The sequence below is a fragment of the Petaurus breviceps genome, unplaced genomic scaffold, assembly GCF_028583685.1.
Source record: "Petaurus breviceps papuanus isolate PSGF00001 unplaced genomic scaffold, PetGlider_PUasm1.0 220, whole genome shotgun sequence".
NCBI classification, from domain to species: domain Eukaryota; kingdom Metazoa; phylum Chordata; class Mammalia; order Diprotodontia; family Petauridae; genus Petaurus; species Petaurus breviceps.
The window spans coordinates 218,829-245,309 of NW_027185876.1; the positions used below are offsets into that span (position 1 = coordinate 218,829).

The 26,481-nt window shown below is 37.6% G+C and overlaps 1 protein-coding gene across 1 annotated transcript in view; it reads left to right on the forward strand.

Annotated features, from left to right (window-relative positions):
• GTF2B (general transcription factor IIB) overlaps positions 1-24,396 on the forward strand; it is a 47,775-nt gene extending 23,379 nt beyond the window's left edge. The window contains exons 3-7 of the mRNA XM_069094548.1: positions 14,101-14,234; positions 19,924-20,070; positions 20,207-20,336; positions 21,388-21,669; positions 23,879-24,396. Coding sequence (XP_068950649.1) covers positions 14,101-14,234; positions 19,924-20,070; positions 20,207-20,336; positions 21,388-21,669; positions 23,879-24,012 — 827 coding nt within the window. The 3' untranslated portion in view covers positions 24,013-24,396. The remainder of the gene's footprint in view (positions 1-14,100; positions 14,235-19,923; positions 20,071-20,206; positions 20,337-21,387; positions 21,670-23,878) is intronic.
• The last annotated feature ends 2,085 nt before the right edge of the window (positions 24,397-26,481 follow it).

Below are 26,481 nucleotides of genomic sequence, written 5' to 3' on the forward strand. Positions count from 1 at the left end.
GTGTCTGAGGCCGAATTTGAACTCAGGTCCTCCTGACTCCAGGGCCGGTGCTCTTTTCACTGCACCATCTAGCTTCCCCAGGTTGACTAAAATTTTGAGGCATTATGGTGCAAGGCAACTGTGATTTCCTCTGAGCTGAGTTGAGATCTCTACCACTCATTGTCATACGACCTTGGGGAGGTCCCTTAACATCCACGAAGTTCTGTTCCTTAGTGACAGTTTTGGGTTAGGTGATTTCTGAGGTTTTTTCTTGATCTAGGTCTATGAACCTGACTGGATTAGAGGGGAAGAGGCTACAAAGAGGAAGATGAGCCAGGAGACTAGTCATTAGACCAAACTAAATAACTTTGTACCTGTCTTATGCATTTATATATTAAAGCTATTTGGACACAGGATTGTCTTCTGTACTAGAGTTTAAGCTCCTGGAGGGTATTTTGTCTTAGGTCTTTTTTCTGAGTCACACCTAGCACCATGCCATGTATGTTGGAGTTTATTTAGTGGGTAAATGTCTATTGAGGTAAATGACTTGGATGAATCAAATTTGGTGACATATAAAGCTAAGTTAAAGTCAGCTACAGGCAGTGATTGTGGAACCAAAGAGGTAATGCTAAACTTGAGGGAGTAAAGGCCAGAATTCAGGAACTGATTGGATAGAAAGGATGAAGATGAAGGAAGATGATTGTGAAAACCCAAGATGAAAGCCAGGGCAGAGGGACCTGAGTGGATAACCAGTCCAGCCCCCTGTTCCCTGTAAGAATCTTTCCTGTCGCATGTCAGGTGGTCATGCTCCAATACCTCCATTGATGGGGTGTTCACGACATATCCATTGCTGGTCAGTTCTCACTGTTAGGAGACTCTTTTTATTGAACAGAAATCTGCCTCCCTGAAATTGTGTCCTACCCTTTGTTCCTAGTTCTACAGAATCATGATAGCTCTGAATGTTTTTGAAGAGCAGTGCTGCACCATCCCTGTTCCAATTTAAAAGATAGAACTTGCTGATTCAAGAATCCCATCTTACCTACTTCCTCACTATTCTTTAAATTCTTCTCTGATGGAGATTATTTATGTTTGTTCCTTAAATCGGAATGGGATGAACTCTCCCATAAAACAGAGGTGGATAGCAAAAAATAGATCTAATTAAGAGATAAGAAAGGAAACTATATCCTGCTAAAAGGCACCATTGAGAATAAAGCAATATCATTACTTAACATATAAGTGGTATAGCATCCAAATTCCAAGAGGAGAAGTTAAGGAAATTAGAGGAATAAATAGATAGCAAAACTGTCCTAGTGGGGAACCTCAATCTCCCCCTTTCTGAACTTGATAAATCTAACCTCAAAATAAGAAAGAAGTTAAGGAGGCAAATAGAATTTTAGAGAGGCTAGATATGATAGATCTCTGGAGAAAACTTAATGGGGATAAAAAGGAATATACCTTTTCAGTGGTACGTGGCACATACACAAAAGTCGACCATGTACTAAGGCATGAAAACCTCACAATTCAGTGCAGAAAGGCAGAAATATTAAATGTATCCTTCTCAGATCATGATGCAATAAAAATCATATGCAGTAAAGGGCCATGGAAAGATAGACTAAAAACTAATTGGAAACGAAATAATTTAATCCCAAAGAATGAGTGGTCCAAACAAGAAATTATAGAAACAATCGGTAACTTCATTCAAGAAAACATAATAATGAGATGACATACCAAAACTTGTGGGATACAGCAAAGACAGTTCTTAGGGGAAGTTTTATATCCCTGAGTGCATACATGAATAAATTAGAGGAAATGGAGGTCAATAAATTGGGCATGCAATTGAAAAAGAACAAATTGAAAGTCCCCAGTTAAATACTAAATTAGAAATAATGAAAACCAAAGGAGAGATTAATAAAATTGAAATTAAGAAAACTATTGAATTAATAGATAAAACTAAGAGCTGGTATTATTGGGGGGGAGAATAAAATTAATAGACCCTTAGTCAATATGATAAAAAAAAATGAAAAAGGTGAATCTACCTCCAATGAAGAGGAAATTAAAACAGTAATTAGGAATTATTTTGCCCAATTGTATGCACATAAATTTGACAATCTTAGTGAAGTGAATGAATATTTACAAAAATATAAATTGCCCAGATTAACTGAAGAGGAAGTAAATTACTTAAATAACCCTGTCTCAGAAAAAGAAATCGAACAAGACATCAATGAACTCCCTAGGAAAAAATCTCCAAGGCCAGATGGATTTACTAGTGAATTCTATCAGACACTTAAAGAACAGTTGATTCCAATACTCTACAAAATATTTGGGGAAATTGGTGAAGAAGGAGTCCTGCCAAATTCTTTTTATGACACAAATATGGTACTGATACCTAAATTGGGAAGAGACAAAATGGAGAAAGAAAATTATAGACCAATTTCCCTCATGAATATAGATGCAAAAATTTTAAATAAAATATTGGCAAAAAGACTGTAGCAACTTATCACAAGAATAATACACTTTGATTGGTAGGATACGTTCCAGGAATGCAAGGATGGTTCAATATTAGGAAAAAACATGAGTATAATTAATCACATCAACAATAAAACTTGCAGAAACCACATGATTATCTCAATAGATGCAGAAAAGGCTTTTGACAAAATACAACATCCATTCCAATATATTTAAAACATTAGAAAGTATAGGAATAGATGGAGTCTTCCTCAAAATAATAGGTAGCATCTGTTTAAAGCCATCAGCAAGTATTATATGTAATGGGGATAAGCCAGAAGCATTTCCAATAAGAGGGGTGAAACAAGGATGTCCACTATCATCCCTCTTATTCAATCTGGTACTAGAAATGTTAGCAGTAGCGATTAGAAAAGAAAAAGAAATTAAAGGATTCAAATTAGGCAAAGAAGAGACTAAGCTATCACTCTTTGCAGAGGATATGATGATGTACTTAGAAGATCCTAGAGAACCAAGTAAAAAACTACTTGAGACAATAAATAAATTTGGCAAAGTTGCGGGATATAAAGTAAACCCACATAAATTCTCAGCATTCCTATATATTTCTAACGAAATCCAACAGCAAGAGATAGGAGAAATCCCATTTAAAGTTACTGTAGACATTATAAAATATTTGGGAATCTACCTGCCAGAACAAACCCAGGACCTATATAAACACAATTACAAAATACTTTTCATACAAATAAAGTCAGATCTAACTAACTGGAAAAACATCAATTGCTTGTGGCTGGGTTGAGCTAATATAATAAAAATGACAATTTTACCTAAATTAGATTACATATTTAGTGCCATACCAATCAATCTACCAAAAAATTACTTTATAGAGGTAGAAAAAATAGTAACAAAATTCATTTGGAAGAACAAAAGGTACAGAATATCAAGGTAATTAATGAAAAGAAATGCCAGGGAAGGTGGCCTAGCTATACCAGCTTTTAATCTGTATTATAAAGCAGCAGTCATCAAAACTACTTGGTACTGGCTGAGGAGTAGAGTAGTGCATCAATGGAATGGACTGGGTACATGAGATTCAACAGTCAATGACTATAGTAATCTACTATTTGATAAACCCAAAGACCCCAGTTTTTGGGATAAGAACTCACTATTTGACAAAAACTGCTGGGAAATTGGATTATAGTATGGCAGAAACTGGGCATAGACCATTTTCTGACACTGTATACCAAAATCAAGTCTAAATGGGTGCACAATCTGAGTATAAAAGGTGATACCATAAGCAATCTGGGAAAGCAAGGAATACCTCTTTACCTGTCAGATTTATGGAGACGGGAAGACTTTATGACCAAACGAGTTAGAGAGCATTATAAAATGGATAATCTTGATCACATTAAATTGAAAAGTTTCTGTACAAACAAAGCCAACATAACTGAGATTAAGAGGGAAGTGGAAGAATTTTTACAACCTATGTCTCTGATAAAGGCCTCATTTCTAAAATATACAGAGAATTGAGTCAAATCTATAAGAATACAAGTCATTCCCCAATTAATAAATGGTTAAAGGATATGAACAGGCAGTTTTCAGAGGAAGAAATTAAAGATATCTATAAGTATGTGAAAAAATGCTCTAAATCACTATTGATTAGAGAAATGCAAATCAAAACAACTCTGAGGTACCACATCTCACCAGTCAGATTGGCTAAGATGACAAAACAGGAAAATTACAAATGCTGAAGAGGATGTGGAAAAATTGGAACACTAATGCATTGTTGGTGGAGTTGTGAACTGATTCAGCCATTCTGGAGAGCAATTTGGAACTATGCCCAAAGGGCTTTAAGTAAGTGCACACCCAGAAATACCACTTCTACAGTTCTATGCCAAAGAGATCATAGAAGTGGGAAGAAGACCCATATGTACAAAAATATTTATAGCAGCTCTTTTTGTGGTGGCAAAGTATTGGAAATCAAGGAGATGCCCATCAATTTGAGAATGGCTGAACAGGTTGTGGTATATGAATGGGGTACTCTTGTGCTATAAGAATTAAGGAACAGATGGACTTCATATTTACCTGGACAGACTTTTACAAACTGATGCTGAGTGAGAAGAGCATAACCAGGAGAAATTTGTACACAATTACAGACACTATGTATGTGTGACAACCAACTTTGATAGACTGGACTCTTCTCAGAAATGCAACAAGACAACTCCAAAAGACTCATGATGGAAAGAGATGTCTACATTCAGAGAAGGACCTTAGAAAGAACAGAGTTTGAATGCAGATTGTAGCAAACTACCTGCTCTCTTTCTTTTGCTTGTTTGGTTTTGTTTCCTCTTTCCCATTGGTCATTCCATCCGTTACAATCTTTCTTTACAACCTAATGTCTAATGTGAAGGTATTTATAGATCCTATACTTGATTGCATGCCACCATGGGGGTGGAGGGGAGAGGAGAGGAAGAGGGAGAAAATTTGAAACTCAAGGGATTGTGGAACTGAATCTTGTAAATTAAAAGTAAACAAGCAAATTAATAAAAACAAAAAAAAAAAACTAGTCACAATCCAGTGTAAAGTATCTGGCTGTTTTTTTATTGTTACTTGTTTATTTTTTGGATTGGACATATTGAGATTTTTTAACTGCATCACCTGGTGATTTTTAACTAAAATTGACACTAATTTGGGGGGGAAGGAGTGTGTGTGTGTTTAAATTTTTAAAGAGCTTATAAAGCAAGACTTCATTTATAATCAAATGGCTACATAATCTTGTTAGAATTGATATTTGATTTTTGTTTAAAATGTTGAGCATGTTAAAAATTGATCACTAGATGGCAGCATATTCATACTTTAAGTTAAAGGCATATTTTTGCAATTTGTGTTTATAGATTTTATAAACTTGTGATCAAATGACTTATGAAGTTGTTTTCACTCTTCATATGTAGGCTCTTGGCTTCTCTTTCATTATTTATTCTTCTTTTCCTATATTTGCCTTGCCCTCCCCAAAGGGATTATATAGGCTCCCTGAGGGCAGGCATAGTCTTATATTTTATTCCCTAAAAGCAGATTAGTATATAGTGTCCTACACATAGGGAAATATGCAATCATTTGTTGATTTAAATGTTTGGTGAATGTTGGAAATGAAAAAAGCAACATTTCTTGGCATTGGCTAATACTTTTTATTTAATCTTTATTTCCACTGTTTATTAGTAATTTTTATGTAATAAGTGCTTTAATATGATGAGAGTTCACACCTAGGGCACTTGGAAGTTTACAGAATATTTTTCTTCACAACATTATCTCCATGTTACAAATGAGGAAATTGCAGCTCAAAAGTTTTGACTTGCCTGAAGTCACTGCTAGGAAATAACAGAGCAGGCCTTTAAGCCATATTTCCTTACCTCAGATTCTGTGCTAACTTTTATACTGTTCATGCTGCTTGCTCCCAGTGAAGGCTAGATCACTGATCTGAAAGTCCATTCACAGACCCTTCACTTGCATTGAACCATTGAGTGCTTACTGATGGGCCTGAAACAAACTAAGGAGGTAATACTCAATGCTTGTGACCACAGACAAGTCTCTTTTCCAGGCTCTGAGCTTTTGTTTCCTCATCTGTAAAATGGAGGTAATGATACTTATGCTAACTGTCTCATAGGCCATTGTGAGAAAAGCTCTTTGCAAACAAAATGCTGAATAAAATAAGTTATTTGGGTTGTGACAGCATGTAAATTTTGTATTTGTCAGTTTGTCTCCCAGTTGCTAAAAAAGAAAAAATCCAAAGTTAATTAGCCTGTTAGCCTGTTGTTTTTCTTTATAGTAGTTAGAATTTTATCTTAAATTTATACAACCCTAGGGAGCTCTGGGAGTTTCCTTATCCCCATGAGAAAGTCGAACTAGGTAGCTTCTGATTTCCTTTCCTTCTGTGAATCTGCATTCTTGGACTTAAGTGAGATCACTGAATGATAGAATTCTAGAGAAATGAAGGGCTACTGTGCTTAAGGACTTAGAAGGCCACATGTGACCTTAAAGCCTCAGGTTCCCCACCTTTGTGCTCCTGTAATATTGTAAAGGCTTTTAAATAAAAGTTTAATATGGCTAAAGGGAGCTTTAAAAGAAAGTTTTTGGTAAATCTCACATTTTCTTCCCAACTTGTTAAAATGAAACTTAGTTGAAACCAAGAACTTTATGTTCTTGATATAATTTTCTGTTTATTTAAAAAGTTAAGATTCAGGTGCAGTTATTTTATGTTAAGCATACTTTTCATTTAAAATTTTTCTTTGTTTCCCAGTAATAAGACTTCATTTTATGTGGCTCTTCTCTTTCAGAAGACACCAAGAATGTACATGTGTGGGCTGTGTACCTCATAAGAGCCAAATTGATGCCTTTTCCAAGGTCACAGACGTGTAAATACATTACTTATCTGACTGGCACCAAATGATGGTCTGAATTACAAGCAGGTGACTTGATACTGGTGTGATTTTAGGTGCTTGTAGACTAAGAGTGTACAGGTCACTTTGACCAGTGAACTAAATGGGCTCATGAAACAAAATTCTGGATAGTAGAGTCTTTTCTTATTTCCTTTTATTGACAGGCTTGCTAACCTAGTAAATGAGGGGAAGCATGCTGCAAATCATTCACCTAGATTTTAGCAAAACTTATGATGAAATATTTGAAACTATCCTTGTGAGATGAGTGAAGGCATACAGATTAGATCTGACTAGAATCAGAAGTGCTTGGATGCTTGTGAACAGTGTCAATGTAGAGTATCCCAGGGATCTGTGCTATTGAGCATTGCTGTCAATGACTTGGATAAATGTCCTCATCATATTTGGTGGTGGCACAGTGCTGTGAGGGATATTAAACTCACTGGGTGATAGAATCAGTATCCAGAAGGATCTTGACACATTAGTTCACTGGGTTAGATCTAATACAATAAAATTCAGTAGGGATACATGTAAAGTGTTACACTTGGGGACAAAAAAATCTTCACAAATACAATGTTGGGGAGGCATGGATAGACAGCAGTTGTTCTGAAAAAAGATACAAGTTTTAGCGAGTAGCCAGCTCAATGTGGTTTACCAGAGTGATCCAAGGCAACCAGAGGAGCTATTTCGATCTAAGTGCTGCCTTTAGATGATCATAGGCTTCCAGAAACTGGTGTGCTTCTGAGCACTGCTGCTTAACAAGAACATCAATGAGCACGTTTGGAAGAGGGGACTCGGATGAAGGACCTGGAGAGCAGACTGTTTGAGGATCTATTGGGAGGCCCTGGTCATATTGAGCTCAGAGATGATTCAGGGGCAGCTGCTTTCACCAGGAGCAGTGTGTAGACATGGCAAAGAGGCAGATTTAGACTGATGGCAGGAAAAAGGAGCCACCAGTGAGAGCTGTCCAGAAGAGGAATAAACTGCCTAGACGTGCTGTGGGTCCCCATCTAGGTAAGCCTCTCTTCAGGCAGAGAAGACCATCCCTTGTGAGGACGTCATAATGACAGAGGCTTCCTTTTGTGCACAGTTGAAATTGATGGCCACTATGGTTTCTTTCAGCTCAAAGATTCTGATTCTGTGACAAGGCTTCTCTTCTAAATGAAAGAAAAAGCATTTATTAAGCTCTTATTGTGTGCAAAGTACTGGGGATACAAGTAGAAAAGGAAGATAGTTTAGGCTTTGGGTAATCACTTGCTTATAGGGAAAGACAGCACATCAGAAAGATGTCAGCTGTGTCAGGGTCCTTCTGAAGACCCCCATGGCAGGTGACAATGAATCTCATTTATTGTCATTTCCATGAACAGACCATGTCTGTTTTTGACCATGCCCATGACCATGACCTTGGTATCCTGTGGTGGAGAGGCCTGAGGCACCTTCAGAGACAGTTGCCAGGTCACAGCTGGGAAGAGATTTCTTCTGTGCATCATGGCTGTGGAGGGCTGCTTTGCCTGGAACTCTTTGTCCTTCTGTCCATCGATGGCAGTCAGCATAGTTGGTCACTTCTCCACAGTAGCTGCTCCCCTGGATGATGGCTCTGGTGGGCACCTGGGCAGGCAGCTAAAAGCAAGAGCTCATGGGCTGGGGCTCTTGGATTTAACCTGCCCCTACATGGCCTCTAGTCAGCATGAGATAGGGACTGGGGAGGGGACAGGACCCTTTTGAAGGCTGGAAGTCTCTGCAACCTGCAGCAAAAGTGATACTGAGCCAGTGTCACATCCCCCCTCCCAAATTAGTCTTTATCAGGTCTCTTGTATACAGCACTTTATAGAGTATTGTCCCCATTTTATAGAGGGATGAGCTAATATAGTTTAGGAGAATTAAGAAATGTATCCAAGGTCACACAACTAGTAAATGGCAGAGCCAGATCTAACCCAAGTAACTGACTCCAAATCCAGTCTTTTTCCCCCACTATCTCATAGAAAAAAGATCTATGTCAGCACTGTTGTCTGTGAGTAGATTAAAGACTGGTGCTTTTTAAAATGAGGCCTTTTCTTTGTGGAAAACTTCTTATAGATGTTAATGTCCAGAGGCCAAGGTGTGGTTGAGAAGGTGAACTGATAAAGCTTGGCACTTAGTTTTATGTTTTTAGATTTTTAAAGCATATGTGACACACTAGTTGGCAGATTGACAGATTTGTTTCTCATCGAGAGGTATCGCACCCGTGGGTAAATAGGATTTTATGAGAGTCAGTCAAACTTGGGGAAGATCCTGTGATCCCTATGTAGTATTTTTCTCAAGGAACATAGAAAAGTTTGCTTTTCTCAGATATTCTTTAAATGATCTGTATATTCTCATCTTCCATGTGATTTTCTTTTTCCCTTACTCATGAACTTATATTCTTGGTTTGGTGGTTCTTCACAATGTATTTTGTGATTTAGGTGTTGGAATTTAGTTGAGTTCTTGTAAATGCAGTGTTCTGAACGACTATATGTATTTTTAAAAATAATTAACAAGGGGCTGGCTTGTAACTCAAACCACAGATACTTGAATGAGTCATTTAGGTCATTCCCTGTGTATGGAAAAATGACATCATCACCCAGTACTGAGTGTTCTATTTATGCTATGCCAGATTTTCTTTAAAAGTCTATTTTGCTTTCTTTAAGGTACAGCAGGCAATAAAAGGTCTTGTCATATATCAGAAGTTATTCTTGGGCCAGAAGAGGAATACTGTGTATTCAGACATTTGTATACACAATGAGGAAGTGTGTAGGTGACTTACATGTTTGGAGGATATGACTATACATGCATAAACATACATATGGAAATGTGAGCCTATCTACCTGTTTTTGATTATATCTTCTAATTTCCTAAGTGTTCACACAATTTTAATCCTTACATAGGTACTCTGGTTCCCTCCACAGTCACGTGGGCCTCTTGCAGATGTTTATAACTCCTACAATCCTGGTTGGAACAGTGCTATTCGCTTTGATAGTCAATGGATGCCACTTCAGCAAGTAGTTCACTGTTAATACCTTTCTGGTCTTTATGCATTATTCCTTTTTATGTACCCTGTGGTGCAGCCAGATTTACTGTCCCTGACACATGATGTGACAGCTTCACACCTCATCTTTGCCTCTCAGAATACCTGATTTCCTTGAAGTCTCAGCTCAGGCATTGCTATCCAGATGAAGCTTTTCCTGATGGGCCCCCAGTTAATTTGTACTGTTGAATTCTAGTATATTCATGTGTATCTGTGTGTATGTTGTCTCTGCTAATGCAGTGTAAACTATCTTCTGAGAGCAGGGACAGTTTCATTTTTATTTCTGAGCTGCATCTTAAAGGAAGGGACCAGACACCCCCGTTTGGCTGGGTCACCAAGGGAGGGAGGGAGGCTGTAAGGAGAGCTTGGAGCCAGGCTTCGAAACAGAAGGGTTTATAGTTTGTCCTAAAGGCACTAGGGAGCCCAGTATAGTTGATTGAGTTAAAGGAGTGACCCAGTCAGATCTGCACTTATAGGAAAATCACTTTGGTAGGAGAGTGTGGATTAACTGAAGAGAGGAGAGACTTGAGAGGTGAACAGTGACAGGCTGATTTTTTTTATTCAGTCTTTTAAAAAAATTTTTTTTAATATTTAGAAATAGCCATATGCTCATCTACCATCAGTACAAGTGGCTAATGTTCCTCACTTTCTTATCTGTGACTTTTGTCTGCCTTCTCCGGTAAAACTTCAGTAGAGAATCTAGGCAGTGTAGTGGAGATCTTCCTCTGTCCCTTTTCTCACTACCTGACCAGCCTATCTTCCTTTCCAGTCAAACATTTTCTGGATGAAAAGTTTTGTATCATTTTTGTGAATATATCATCGTTGGTAATGTGTCGGCCTCCTTACACCCAACAAGTGTTTTTCTGTTGTCTTTTGGGTTCTCTGAACTTGATTCTTTAAGAACTGTTGGGATTTAATTCTTTTTTTTTTTAATTTACTTTTGGAGGGGGGAAGACAAGGCAATGGGGTTAAGTGACTTGCCCAAGGTCACACCACTAGTTAAGTATCAAGTGTCTGAGGCCAGATTTGAACTCTGTTCTTCCTGACTCCAGGGCCTGTACTCTATTCACTATACCACATAGCTGCCCCTGGGATTTAATTCTTAAGGGTTTAGGGTAGGCGATGGTAGTTCATTCTATCAGGTTCAACAAATATTGAATCCCTACAAATACCAGACACTGTGCTTAAGATGTGAGTGGAATATAAATTTTCATAGGAAGTGATAAAGATTCATGTGGTTGTATGCTACATAATGTCTCAACCAATGAAGTTTTTGCCAAGATGACCTTAACAGAATCATTATAACTAATCCCCACGATAATTTTCAACCAGTTACTCCATTATGAAATTCTAGCATATATAACATCTATCCACCTGTTCAGGCTCCAAAGCTGATATGTCCCAGGTTCTCCCCTCCATTTGTTCCTTTGAGTCTATCTGCCCCATTTGTGATTCCATCCCTCACTATCTCCAGTCTCTACTGCCTTCAAGCCTCTTCAGGTCTTCAAGTATCCTAAAAAGCCTTTCATTTAGTTCTCTCTTTTACTGCTAAATTTGAAGGAAAAGTATTCTATATTGACTGCATCTCTCTGCACTCCACCTAACAGCTAGTTCCTGAAGGTCCAGCAATTTGGCTTCCATCCTGACTCCCATTGTCAGGGTTCTTACCAAGGTCACCAGAGATCCTTTTCAGGCCCAGGCAATAGCCTTTTTTCACTTTCTTTGTAGTATTTGATCAGCACTGGCAGCTGTGGTATGAACACTAAATCAGGATCATGTCTGTGCTGCTATCTCCTCCTTCATGTCTGTCTTCCATGAAAAGGTGACCCTTCTGGCCAAGGTCAACCTATCTGCACGTGCAAGGGGTCCCATTCCTTCCCATTTCTGCCTGCAGACTGCCCCCTCTGGCATTCTCATTCTCTCATTAATCTTCATTCTTTTCCTGTCTACTGGCTTCTCTACTGCCTCTAAGTATGCCAGTGTCTTCCCCATCCTCAAAAAAACCTTCACTTGATCCATCCTTGCCCACTGTTCTCTCATATCTCCCTTGCTGGCATCAATAATTGGTGCCTTCTCTTCCTCTCACTGTTTTCTTAATTCTTTACAAACTGACTTTTGGCCTCATCATTCAACCAAAAACATTCTTTCTGAAGTTATTCTGATTGCTAAATCTAATGGCCTTTTCTCAATTCTCGATCTCTTTCCAAACTTTGATGCTGTCAGTCACCCTTTTCTCCTTGATAGTCTCAAGATTTTTGTGGCACTCTTCTCTCCTGGTTCTTCTCTTACCTATCTGACCTTCTCCTCAGTCTCCTTTGTGGAATCTTTCTGGGTCACATCAGTGGCTACCACACAAGGCCCTGTCTGGGACCCTCTTCTTCCTCTAAACCTTTTTACTTGGCGATGGAATCAGTTCCCTTGGAATCAATTATCTCTGTGCTGGTAACTCTAATATCTACTTATGCAGCCCTAAACTCTCTGCTGACCTCCAGTGTCACATCTCCAGTTGCCTATTGAACATCCCATAGAATGTTAATCTCAACACGTCCAAAACCAGACTTGTTACATTTCTTCCCCAACACTCTCCCCACTTCCAGACCTCTGTCACTGCCAAGGTACCACCGTCTTCCAGCCTCCCAGGCTTGCATCTGGGTGCCATTCTTGAGTCCTCCTTTTACATCCAGTCTGCTGCCAGTGCCTGTTGATGTTAACTTCTTAAGGAGAGGGGGCCTCCTATGTGCTGGGCGCTGTGCTAAACTCTTTACAGTCACTCTCTCATTATTATTCCTGTTTTATAGATAAGGAAACTGAGGCAAACAGGTTGAGTGACTTGCCCGGTCACAGCTATTAAGTATCTGAGGCAGGATTTGAAATCAGGGCTTCATGACTCCAAGCCCAGAGCTCTCGTCAAGGTACCACCTAGCTGCCTACATGTTTCCTATACATCCCCTTCTCTGACACCCACACTCCCCCTCACCCAAAGGCCATCATCACCTCGCATCTAGACTCTGTGAGTAGCCTGCTGGTGGGTTATCTATCAGAAGGATTTTCCTAAACTGCAGGTCTGTCCATGTTAACACCACATGCATGCACACACCACCCATGCACTCCAGGATCACATAGAATCCTCTGTTTAGCATTCAGAGCCTTAATAACGAGAACCTTCTCTGTGTTTCCACTCTTCTGACACTGTACACTCCCCCACCCCACTGGGTCCTCTGATCCACTCCATCTCCTGACATCATCTATTTCCTTGGCTACTCATGTGCCTGGAATGGTCTCTCCTCACATCCAACCTGTCTTAATTCTAGTGCCTTTCCTCTGATGATTATTTACTGGGTTTTTTTCAGTATGTTATCTGTTTATACATGTAGCTATTTATGTGTTGTATCTCCCCATTAGACTGAGCTTGAAAGCAAAGACAACCCTCAGCCTGACCCATAGGAGGCACTTAATAACAGTTTACCAGCTATTAACAAGCACACTGGACTCCTGGTTACTCCCCAGCCTGATCCAGGCCTCTGCTGCTCCTGTGTATTCATAGAGGCCATACCCTCACATATCCTCCTTCTGTTCAGATACTCTGCCTGAAACTCCAGCATAGGTGATACCTCCTGCTTGGAGCTTCCCTGACACCCCCTTCCCCCAAGGCCCTCTCTTCCTTATCCTTGTTAGATCACTCGTGCCATTCACATTCTGCTGTCTTGTGTAAGTCATTGGCATGGTCTGTTTTTGGATGGTAAAGTTCTGGAAGTCGGGGGCTATTATTTTTCATCTTTCATTTACTCTGTTGCACAGATCAGTTACTTAATAAATGGTTGTAGTGAACTGTTCTTATGACATTAACTCCCCATAATGCTGCAAATAATGACATGTTTTTGCAGAACCAACTAATGGCATTAGGCAAAATTAATAATAAGCAACGTAAGGTAGAGTGAAAGCCTAAGGTACAGAAATATAAGATTGTCTGACAAAAAGAATTGTGGTTGGGGTGTGCATATGCAGTCTTTCTTTAAGGTTGGATAATATCTTTTATTTCAAAACAAGCCCCTAGAGGAGGATTGACATTTAAGCTGATGTCTGCAGCCATAGAGAAAAGTGAATAATTGTAACCCGACTTAAATTTGTTTATGGTGTTCAGAAAACAGAAATTGAATGGTTAATTTAGAATTATGTATATTACTTCTTCAGGTGATCGTGTTATAGATGTGGGATCAGAATGGAGAACGTTCAGCAATGACAAAGCAACCAAAGACCCATCTCGGGTTGGAGACTCTCAGAATCCTCTCTTGAGTGATGGAGACTTGACCACAATGATTGGCAAGGTATGTTCTGTCATTTGGAAAACTGTTCTCTTTTGTGCTCCACCTGTCATTGGTGGATGGGACTAAATTATAACACTTCATTTTCAGCCATAAGAAGAAACGAGAACTGCAATCAGACATTCTTAACATCATAGGGTTTTTCCATATACATCTTTTTTTTCTCTCTTAAAAATGGAAGTGTGATGGAAAAGGGAAGAAAGAAATGGAGTATAATTTGGAAGCTGGACATAATCTTTGGGGGGTCTTGGTGATTTTTGCATGGTAATTGTTTACATCACCTCAACTAAATGAGTACAGCCCAGAGCAAAAGATGCTTTTGTTATAGGCTGACTGGTCATTTTCTTTGCTGTCTCATTTTTAGGGTGGAATGAAGGCTCAGCCAAGAGCTTAAAGAGGTTGGGAAAATCCCCAAAGCATCCACTGCCTGGGGTTGGTCAAAGCTAGGATTAGGCAAAAGCCAGTTCTGTTGTTTTGAAGGACGCTTGAGATTTTATAAATTGTGATTTTTCAAAAGTAAATACTATAAAGACTCAGTCCTTTCTTAATAGTCGTGTTTGCATTAAGCAAACTGTACAGATTTTTAATATTACAAAGATATGTAAATGATATGTCTGATATTTGAATTCCCAGCATTCTAGGTGACACTTAAACAAGGATTAATTGATGGACTGACGGGTAGTATGCTCTGTTCCCACGAGAGTGACCAGCCTTCCTGGAGCTGTTGGCATTTTATCATTAGTTTAATTTCATAACATTCTCTCCTCCTTCAGAGCCATGCACATCATTGTATTCTTAAAACGTGTGTAGCCGAGCATCCTGCTTTGTCATCGAAGCAAGAATCATTGCTCTCAGAGAAATAGTCTGTGCGTCTTATGCTGATGTAACATGGAATGAAATGGAACGTGGGTCCATTTAAGTCAGGTCTAGGGGAGGGGAATGAGACGGGTATTGGTGGTTGCCCTGTTTTTCTTGTTTTGTTTCTTTTTTTCTGTCACTTGGTTCCTTAAGTATAGTTTCTAGCTAACGGTGGGAAAACTCGCAGTTTTTTTTTTTAATTAGTAGAAACTTTTAATATCAATAACATTTCTTTGTATTCCACATAGTTGCCCATCTTAATTTTATCTTGTATTACATTATATTAACATGCCACAGATTGACTAATTCCCCAATTGTTGGACATTTTGATTGCTTCTAGTTTTGAGGGAAAGGTTTTTGTATTAGTTTTTTGTTTGCAATTACATATAATGATGTTGCAGAAATCTGAATAGCTTTTTGTTTTGTTTTTGCTAATACTTTCAGGATATGTTGCCAGTGTTGGAATGATTAGTCCAAGGGAGATATGATAATTTGTGTAATGCTTGTTGGTGTGCAGCTAGAAAGTGGATTTGTATTTGTCCATATTGTTTCCTTAATTTAAATTTGTGTCAATTTTGGGAGGGAGGCATTATATCAGAGTTATTTTTATTTATAGTTTGTTGATTATTAGTAATGAGCAATTACTGTTAGCAATTTGGAAAATCTTATTCATATCCTTTAGTCATTTTTCCATTGTGGAGTGAGAGTTACTGTTAACTTTTTGTCACCTTGTCATTTATTTATTTATTTTTGCTTGGGGCGGGGGGGGGGAATTGGGGTTAAGTGACTTGCCCAAGGTCACACGGCTAGTTTTTGTGTCTGAGGCCGGATTTGAACTCAGGTCCTCCTGACTCCAGGGCTGGTGCTCTATTCACTGCGCCACCTAGCTGCCCTGTTGTCATTTATTTTTGCTTTAAATTTTTTTCCATATGTATTTTCCCTTTTTGTTGTACAAAAATTATTTTAATATAGGCACAAGTATCTATTTTGTCTTCAATAATTCCTTCCAATTTTTCAATTAAAAATCCCTGAGCCTCTCTCAACAGTGGTGAAAAATATTCAATTACTATTTTCTTCAGTTTTTCCTACAGTATTTTTGTGTATCATAGTAATAAGAAACTCACTGATACAATATGAATTCAAATTCCTTTTCTACCAAATTGCAAATGAATTTTCCAAAGTACATTGCAAAGTGGATCCTTTCCCTAGTTTTTATTTTCTAAAAATTTGAAAAAAAAAACTCATCTTTTGTATATACATGATTGAATGTCTGGTATGTCTGTTCTCTTCCATCGGTCTATTTTTCTGTTTGCCTAGGGCAGCTTTAGTTTGGATAATATACATTTTAGCTTCTTTGAGTACAAGATACATTTCAGCAGCTTTTCTTTTTCTATATAATTTAATTATGATTTTTGTCTGATTCAGTAAAGAAGGCCTTTCAGTGGTTTGGTTAATGTTTCATTAAATATATTAATTTGGGAAATGCTGTGGTTTTTACTATATTAATCAGATCTATTTATAACCATTGTCTTTTTTCCATGATTATTTCTGTCTTCTTTTATTTTCTTCATAATTTTTATATAAGTCCAGTATATTAATCTTTATTACAAGTAAATATGAATACAAGTGGTTTTTTTTGCTTTTTGGAGGGCAATTGGGGTTAAATGACTTGTCCAAGGTCACACAGCTAGTTTTTGTGTTAAGTGTCTGAGGCCGGATTTGAACTCAGGTCCTCCTGACTCCAGGGCCAGTGCTCTATTCACTGTACCACCTAGCCACCCCCAATACAAGTGATTTTTGTGGGTTAGCCAAGTCTGCAACTTGAATCCATTTTCTCCATTAATTTTTGTAGTTAAGGTAGTTAACATTTTCTTTATACCCTTACCTAATCTTCAAGTGAGATCTTTTTTTTTTTTTAAGCAATTGGGGTTAAGTAACTTGCTCAAGGTTATACGGTCAGGTGTTTCTGGGTGGGTGCCAAGTGTCTGAGCCCAGATTCGATGCCAGGTCATCCCGACACTGGAGCCAGTGCTCTTACTCACTGTGCCACCTGGCCTCTTCCAAGTGAGATCTTGACCCTTTCATTTCCAGTGTTAATTGCTCTGATATCTTTTTGCTGATTAAAGTAGAATTTGCAATAATCTGTCAGAAAAGGTGCTGAAAAGGGCATGCTGGTTTTCTGCCTCTTTTTAGTGGAACTTCTTCTAATGATTCTCCATCAAATATTACTTTGGCTTAGGAAATCTATCTCTAATCATTTCTTTAGAATTTGTATTATAAATTGATATTGGATTTTATCAACTACTTCTGATTTGGTTGAGATAATTGTAGTTTTAATATTTTTGTGTGTTTACATTATTTGTTGTAATCTTTCAGATTTTGAATCAGCCTACTATAACTAAGCTTGATCATGATGAACAATTTTCTCAATGTATTGTTATATTTCAGTTGACTGCTGTTTTGTTGTAACTATTTGTTAGCAAAATTGGTCTATGCTTTTTTTTTTTAGCATATAACTGGTTTTAAAGTCAACACCATATTTACCTCATAAAAGGTACTGATTATTATTCACATTTGTCTGTTTTATGAATAATCTACATAATGGCTTGTTTGTACTTGGAGAATCTGAAAGAATTCTATTAAGTTGGATCACATGCCTGGTGTTTTTTGTTTTTTTTGGGAGGGGTATTGATAATTTTGTTTCAGTATATTGAGATGACTTGAGCTTGTGTAGATGTGTATTCTTTGATTTTTGGATTTGATTTTCTATTCATTCACTGTTCTTACATTTAAGTGGTACAGTAATCTGCAAATAACTCGTTCAAGTTATCTAAACTGAAAATGTTAGTGGCAAGTGAATAGTGACTAGAGGCCTTGTATATTGTTCTATTATCAGGTATCTAGAATAATTCACCTTTGTAAAAGAATTTTTTTTTGCATTCTGAATACCAAATGAAGAAAGAATTGAATATGAAACTGTATTTCTTTGTACATAGAACTTTCAAAGTGTCCTGCTTGTCTTTGATTCTTTCTCACTTCTGTTCTTTTCTGAGGATTTAAAAAAATACTTAATTGGTCTTTTCTTTTCTTTTTCCTTTTGGATCTTCTCTCCTTTCCATCTTTGCTCTAATGGGGGGATGTGTGATGGGGGTAGAAGGGAAGAAAAGAGAAACAAAACTCCAGTAACAAATACTGCTAGTCGAGAAAAAAGAAATCCACACGTTGCCCCATTGTGTGCATCATTCATCACCTCTACTCCATAAATTATCCGAGAGAGGGTTAGGGGTAGCATGCTTCCTCTTTGGTCTTCTGGAATCATGGTTGGTCGTTAGATCAGAGTTGTTTTTTTTCTCTACCTTGTTACTGTATAAATTGTTCTGATTCTTCTCGCTTCTCTCTGTATCGTTTCATGCAAGTCTTCCTAAGTTTCGCTTAAACTGTCTCTTTTGCCATTTCTTACAGCACAAGAGTATTACATTTTGTTTATATTAATGTAATAATTTGTTCAGCCATTTCCCAATTGATGAACACTCTGACTTTCCAAGTCTTTGCTATAGATGTTTTTGTATTTATGGGTCCTCATTTAAAGAGAGGCTGATTATATTACTGGGTGAAAGGATATGCATAGTGTATTGACTTTTTGCTTTCTGGAGTGACTAGATCAACTCATCTACTGGCATTGTGTTACTGTGCCTGGTTTCTACTGACTCTTTTTCCTTTTTTGCCAGCTTTGCCAATCTGATAAGTATGAGGTAGAACCTAAGAGATATTTAAGTTGTATTGCTCTAATTATTAGTGATTTGCAGCATTTTTTAAAATGGCTGTTAATAATTTAGATTTCATCCTTTAAAAACTGCCTTTTCACATTCATTTATTTAAGGAACAGTTTTTGATCTTATAAATTTGACTGTTACTTGTGTAGCGTGACTTTTAGATATTTAGCAGAAACTGGATGAAAAGATTTTTTTCCCCCGTTTTAACTATTGGATTTGTATAAAAACAATTATTGAATTTTATATGTAAAAATCTTTTGCTTTATCTTTTGTCTCCCTCATTTGGGCATGAACTCTTTCCCTATCCAAAGTTTCAATTCCCTTCTTTGCTCTTCTGATTTATGGTGTGATCTTTTATATCTAAATCATATATCTGTTTGGAGCTTGTCTTGGTACATGGTGTAAGGCCTATTCTTCATTTCTGCCAAACTGCTTCTTGCTTTCCAAACAGGTTTTGTTGAGTGGTGGACTCTTACCCAGCTAGTTGGGATTTTGGAATTTCTTGAGTACTATGCTACCAGTATTCATTTGCTTATGTTTATTATATACCTAATCTGTTCCACTGATCAGCCTCTCAATTTTTTAGTCATTACCAAATAGTTTTGATGATTACTGGTTTGTAGCGGTTTGAGATGGAGTACTGCTAAGATTGTCCCCTTCTTTGCCACTTTTTTCCTTACTATTTCCCTTGATATTCTTGACCTCTTGTTCCTCTAGATAAGTTTTATTACTATTTTTTTTAATTACAAAAATGATACTTTGGTAGTTTAGTATAACATTGAATGAAAACATAAATTAAGTAAATATACTGTTTTTAAAATTATATCAAGAGAAATTATGTAATTATTTTGCTGTTCATATCATTTAGTTAAAAATCACAGTTCTCATTCAGAAGAACCTTATTTTCTACATACGCAATTTTAAAAGAAGTTGGCTGTATTCCTAGACCTATCTAGAAATAAATCTTCAAGTGGTCTCTCTTTGTTTTACATTAATTTGTGTGCAAAACATATTGGAGAAATGTAAATTATGATTTAAGCAAACAAACTCTTATTTTATAGGGTACAGGAGCAGCAAGCTTTGACGAATTTGGGAATTCAAAATATCAAAATCGCAGAACTATGAGCAGTTCTGATCGTGCAATGATGAATGCTTTCAAAGAAATTACTACTATGGCAGACAGAATCAACCTCCCTCGAAATATAGTTGTAAGTTCTTGTCTACCTCTCTTAAACTGTGCTGGCATTGACTTAGTTAGCATAATATAATGAGCATATGAATTTTTGATATTGTGGCTAATTAAATGGCCTAGAGTTAATTAAACTTAGTTTCTTTGCTTTGAAGGATCGAACAAATAATTTATTCAAGCAAGTGTATGAACAGAAGAGCCTGAAGGGGAGAGCTAATGATGCCATAGCTTCCGCTTGTCTCTATATTGCCTGTAGACAAGAGGGTGTACCTAGAACCTTTAAAGGTATGTTTACCGACATTACATTTATTATCCCAAAAATGTTAATTTCATAGATGCTAGTTAAAAACAGGTTCTGAGTAAGTTATCATTTTTCAGCAGTAGCTTAAATAGTATCAGTACAGACTTCTTTTTTTTTATTGGTAGTCTTTTTCAAAATAGTTTGACCTACTTGAGTGTCATCTTTGAGTTTCCCTTCGTTACTTTGATTACAGTTTCTACCTTTATCTTTGTTTTTCTTTTCAACTATTCTATTTTGTCCTTTAAGTAAATATTTCATTAGCTTAATTTTTTTTGCACCAAGCATTCTTATCAAAACAGAATGTTTTTGGCATGGGTAGGTGGCACAGTGAATAGAGTATCAGTCCTGGAGTCAGGAAGACCTGAGTTCAAATGTGGCCTCAGACATTTAACACTTACTAGCTGTGTGACCTTGGGCAAGTCACTAAACCCCAATTGCCCTGCATTCCCCCCTGCAAAAAAAAAAGAATGTTTTGATATACTAGTTGAGTATATTATCTTATAATTGAAACCTGATAACGTAGAATAGGCCTTGTAGAGTGATAATTCTAACCTGGAGAACCTTAGCATTCCTCTGGAAGTACTAGCGGATCTCTCTCCCCATTCTTGCCCCCTTGTGGAGTTGAGGATTCCTTATTCATGTTCAGTTCTTCAAGAGAAAACTTGATATTTTTTAATTAGTCATTTGTTGAACTTCTGAAGTTACTTGTTTATATCAGAGAATCACATGAATCGATCCATGGAGATAGAACAGTAATTCTCGTTTTAATAATGTTTAAGATTTATAAAAAGCTTTTCCTTAAAATAACACTGAGTTAGTTTGAAAATGGTTTTATAGATGAGGAAGCTTGAAATTCTGATAAATGTTAAATGACCAAAGTGTTAGACAGAATTTCAATATATTCTCTTATTACAGCCTCATGCTTCCCTCTTTAAGAGAAAAAGTACTATTTTTGTTTACTAAGAAATCTTTAAACAATATTATATAAATTATGCCACAGCTAAAACTTCTTGTGTGCCTTGTTTCTGTCTTCAGAAATATGTGCTGTATCACGGATTTCCAAGAAAGAAATAGGCCGGTGTTTTAAGCTAATTCTGAAGGCTTTAGAAACCAGTGTGGATTTGATCACAACAGGAGATTTCATGTCAAGATTTTGTTCAAACCTGGGTCTTCCTAAGCAAGTACAGATGGCAGCTACACATATTGCCCGGAAGGCTGTGGAGCTGGATCTGGTGCCCGGTAGGAGCCCCATTTCTGTGGCTGCTGCAGCAATTTACATGGCTTCCCAAGCCTCTGCAGAGAAAAGGACTCAGAAAGGTAAGCATTTCATTAGGGCCAGTGGCAGCAAAAGAAGTCATTGTGGGTTCTGTGCATGATGATGGGCGCTCAGCCTTCTGTTAAATGAGTACCAGACCCTAAAACCAAGTGCTGCTTTTCTTCTGTTAGGGAACTGTTCAGATCACTGTCAATGTCTTTTTTAAATCCTTTCCCTCTTTAAACTTTTTTGTTTTCTGACTTCTTCCTTGACATTGTTTTTTTCCCCTTTTTAAAATGCTAGCACTACAGAGTTCACCACAAGATCTGGTACAGTACGGTCAGAGTTCAGTTATTCTTATTTATACTATAAGTAAACTTGGTTAGGCTGACATGAAATATTTATGACTTAACTTGATTATCACTTACAGTGTATAAAAGGAAAAGGCCATTACTTGGTTTTATCTGTATGTCTCATAAGAGAGCAGCAGAAAGTTAGGGTTCCGTGGAGGCTGGCCTGAGAGTCAGGAAGACCTCTGTCCCTGCACTGTCACTGGCTGTTGTGGAACAGCTGCCAGCCCCTTTCCAAAAAGAGAAAGTTTATGTAAGGACTCTTTATGCAACCCCCAGTTACACTTTCATATGCCAATATGAACTGAAGTTACTATTCTGTAACATAATTAGATGTAAGTTTTGTTTGTGTGGCTAAGCTTGTGTATCTTGGTACGCAGCTCAGGCTGTCATGAGATCAGGGTCTCCCTGTATGTCTTAGTTCTAGTTTTATCAGTTTAAATGACTACTTGATACCCACCCATGCTGATAAAAGTAACGGCATTAGAAAGCAGCGATTGGAAAGAACAGGGAACAGTTTCCAGAAATCCAGGTGCTGGTCTGTGTCCCATTTTCCCTCTTATCACCACATCCCCACAACTTTAGACTTAACAGTGAAGCTGATAATGAACTTTGTGGTATCAGAAATTCTTTTTCCTATTTTAATTTGCTTAGCACTTTTTAATGCCTAACATGTAAGCCTCACATACATCTTCATTAAGTTTTAAATTGATGGTATCTGAGATTTTGTTATAGTATAAAAATGAATGCCATTATAATTTTTAAGTTTTCTTAGTACTGGGAGCTTAATTTTTTATTGTATTAAAAGGCACCTTCTTAATAGTTCGGAATTCAGGTCTGCTACTCCCTTCAAGAAAACTCAATATCCTGAACCCCATATATTTACAAAATAAATGACTCATTTGCTGCACTTGTTCATATGGCACTTGAATCTCATTTGAACCTGAGGAGATCAAAAGGTGAATGGGGAATGAGAACATGGAGGAAGGTTATAGCATTTTTTTTCCCCTAGAACTTTAACTATAAAAGAGAGATAAGATGATAGTTTGAGAGAATGGTAGAATCAAGTGAAGGGATTTTAAGGTTAGAGCAAATGTGAACCTGTTTGTAGGCAACAAGGATGGAGGAACCAATGTTTAAAAGACATGAGACACTGAGGATTAGGAAAGGGAGAGAATGACAGAAGGGGCAGACTTGTGGGGCAGGCTGCAGGGAATGTGGTCAAGAGAATGGGAAATGATAATTAAGAAGAAGAGGGAGCTCAGTGGCCTCTGTGCTCTTGGCAGGGAATGAAAAGACACCTGTAGGTTTGAAAGCGATACTGTGAGGAGTGTGATGAGGACTCCATTGAGGACGAGTAAGAAGACTGGTGAGCAGCAGCAAGAGCACACAGTTGGTGTGTGGTCCAGTCGGCACAGCTGTGTGACTTTCTCCACCGGTGTTCAGGTTCTGCCCAGAGGCAGAGGATGAAGCCAGTCCAGGGTCAGCGTGTGGCACAGGATTAAAGGATTCTGATGTGTGGAGGACAGCGTAAAGCTGGACTGGTTAAGCATCAGTATTTTTAAAAGGAAAGAAAATGAGGCCGGAGTGCCTAGGTGATGATAGGTGACAAAGCAGTCTGAGTGACTGGTGATTTCAGAGAGCTTAGAAAATATGGTTTACAAAAATGTGATTTCCCCAGGACACAACTCTTTAGAGACTCGTTGCACCATAAAGAGGTACACTTGTGTTTTATCAGACTGGATTTTTAAGTGGTGCTCAGTCATTCTGTAAACACTGCCTAAAGCAGGAGCTCAGCTCTTATCAACTTCTTGAAAAATTGCCTTTCTATTTCTTTCTGATACAAACAAATTGTAGCACAAATATGGGAAAAGAAAAAGATAGAGTCTGTTAACTTTTTTGTTTGTTTTGGGCCTCTTAGAAATTGGAGATATTGCTGGAGTTGCTGATGTTACAATCCGGCAGTCTTACAGACTCATCTATCCTCGAGCTCCAGATCTGTTTCCTGCAGACTTCAAATTCGACACCCCTGTGGATAAACTACCCCAATTGTAAATTGCTACATGTATTTTAAGCTTTCTTGAACATTGAACTTGCCCAGTGTAAGAACTGTATAAAGTGCTGAGATTGAGCCTTCCTAACGTGAGGTTGGAGAAACAGACACGAAGATGCAGCAGTATGGAACATAATGCACATTCCAAGGCTAAGCAAGTAATTGTGTGGCATTTTGTATGTATATATTAGTGAAAGTAAATATTTAATGGCAGTTTAGATTTAATTTCTTATTGTATTTCATTTCTTTTGTAGCATTCTAGTAAATTGTATTTTGGAAGCTATTTGAAATTATGTAATTCCTGAATAAATTGTTTTCCAAAAATAACTTCTTATTCCACAAATTATGTATTTCATTGTGAATAATAAAGTGAGTCTGAAACAGGATCATTTCATAATTTTCACAATTGTTTTCCTATCTAGCATGGCATACAGACAAGGCCAGAGACTTTCTTTATGGCCAATTAATGAAAGTACACAGTAGGAGGAGGACATCCTAATAAGTAAGCCAGATGATCTGTTACTGGATAAAAGCCAAAATTGCCCTGAACGTTTTGTCTTAGTACTCAGAAGAGAAAAGGAAAATGCCGTTCTTCAGGTTGTTGTTTTTTCATCAAATGCTTTATTAACTTCTACTTTACATCATTCATTTCCGCAAGATTTTGAGTTACAAATTTTCTCCGTGTTTTATCCTTACCCACCACTTCAAAATAGCAATCCCACTGGATATCCCCTCCTCCAATCTGCTCTCTCCCATATCTTCTGCCATACCCCCTCAAACTTTCCAGTAGGGCACAGTGGATCTCTATACCCCAGTGCCTATATGTCTTATTTCCCAGTTACACATAAAATAATATTAATAATAGCGTGTATATACATATATATATATACATATATATATATATTTTTTTTTAACATTTGATTTAAAACTTTGAATCCAGATTCATTCCCTTCCTCCCTTGTTAACCCACCATCACTGAGAAGATAAGCAATTCAGTATAGGTTGTACATGTGTAGCTATGCAAAACATTTCCATAGAGGATATATTGAAAAAGACTAACTATATTTCCCTCCCTCCTATCCCACCTCCCACTTGATCCTGTCCCTTTTCAAAAATGGGTGCTTCCAACTTTCCTCTCCCTCAGCCTGCCCTTTCTTCCATCATCCCCTTCACCCCCTACTCTCCTGTAGGGTGAGATACCCTATTTGGTGTGTATGTCATTCCCTCCCTAAGCCAGATTCAATGAGAACAAGGTTGACCCATTCCTTTTTGCCTTCCTGTTCTTCCCCTCCATTGTAACCTTGCCTGTTCTGTATGAGATAATTTACCCCATTCTGTCTCTCCCCATCTCCTCTCATTATAAATTCCTCTCTCACCTCTTAATATCACCTTTTAAGTATCATCCCTGCCTATTAAATTGGTTCTGTGTCCTCTATGTATACCTGTATACATAAACACATTCACATATGTATTCATATACCCTACTATATAGACATTATACACCCACACACATTTCTATTCCCTTCAACTGTTCTCATAATGAGAAAAGTTTCATCAGTTAAAATTATTGTTTTTCCTTGTAGGGATGTAAATAGTTCAACTTTGATAAATTCCTTATGATTTCTTTTCTCTGTTTACCTTCTTATGCTTATCTTGCTTCTTGTATCTAAATGTCATATTTTCTATTCAACTCTGGTTTTTTTCATCAAGAATGCTTGAAAGTCCTCTATTCCACTGAATGACAATATTTTACCCTGAAACATGATACTCAGTTTTGCTGGGTAGATGACTCTTGGTTTTAATCCCAGCTCCTTTGACCTCTAGAATATCGTATTCCAAGCCCTTTGATCCCTGTGTAGAAGCTGCCAGATCCTGTTATCCTGATTGTGTTTACACAATATTGAAATTGTTTCTTCCTGGCTGCTTGTAATATTTTCTCCTTGATCTGGGAATTCTGGAACCTGGCTATAATATTCCTAGGAGTTTTCTTTTGGGGATCTTTTTCAGGAGGTGGTTGGTGGATTCTTTCAACCTCTGTTTTGCCCTCTGGTTCTAAAACATCAGGGCAGTTTTCCTTGAGAATTTCTTGGAGGATGATTTCTAGGTTCTTTTTTTGATCATGGCTTTCAGATAGTCCAATAATTTTTAAATTATCTCTCCTGGATCTATTTTCCAATGAGATTTTTCACATTGCCTTCTATTTTTTCATTTGTTTGGATCTGTTTAATAGTATCTTGATTTCTCATAAAGTCACTAGCTTCCATTTGCTCCAATCTAACTGAAGGAATGATTCTCTTCAGTGAGATTTTGAGATTCTTTTTCCACCTGGCAAATTCGGCTTTTTAAGGCATTCTTCTCTCGTTGCCCTTTTGAGCCTCTTTTGCCATTTGAGTTAGTCTACTTTTTAAGGTGTTATTTTCTTCAGTTAGGTTGTTACCCCCGGGGGCAAAGGCCGACTGCACTCCTGAACT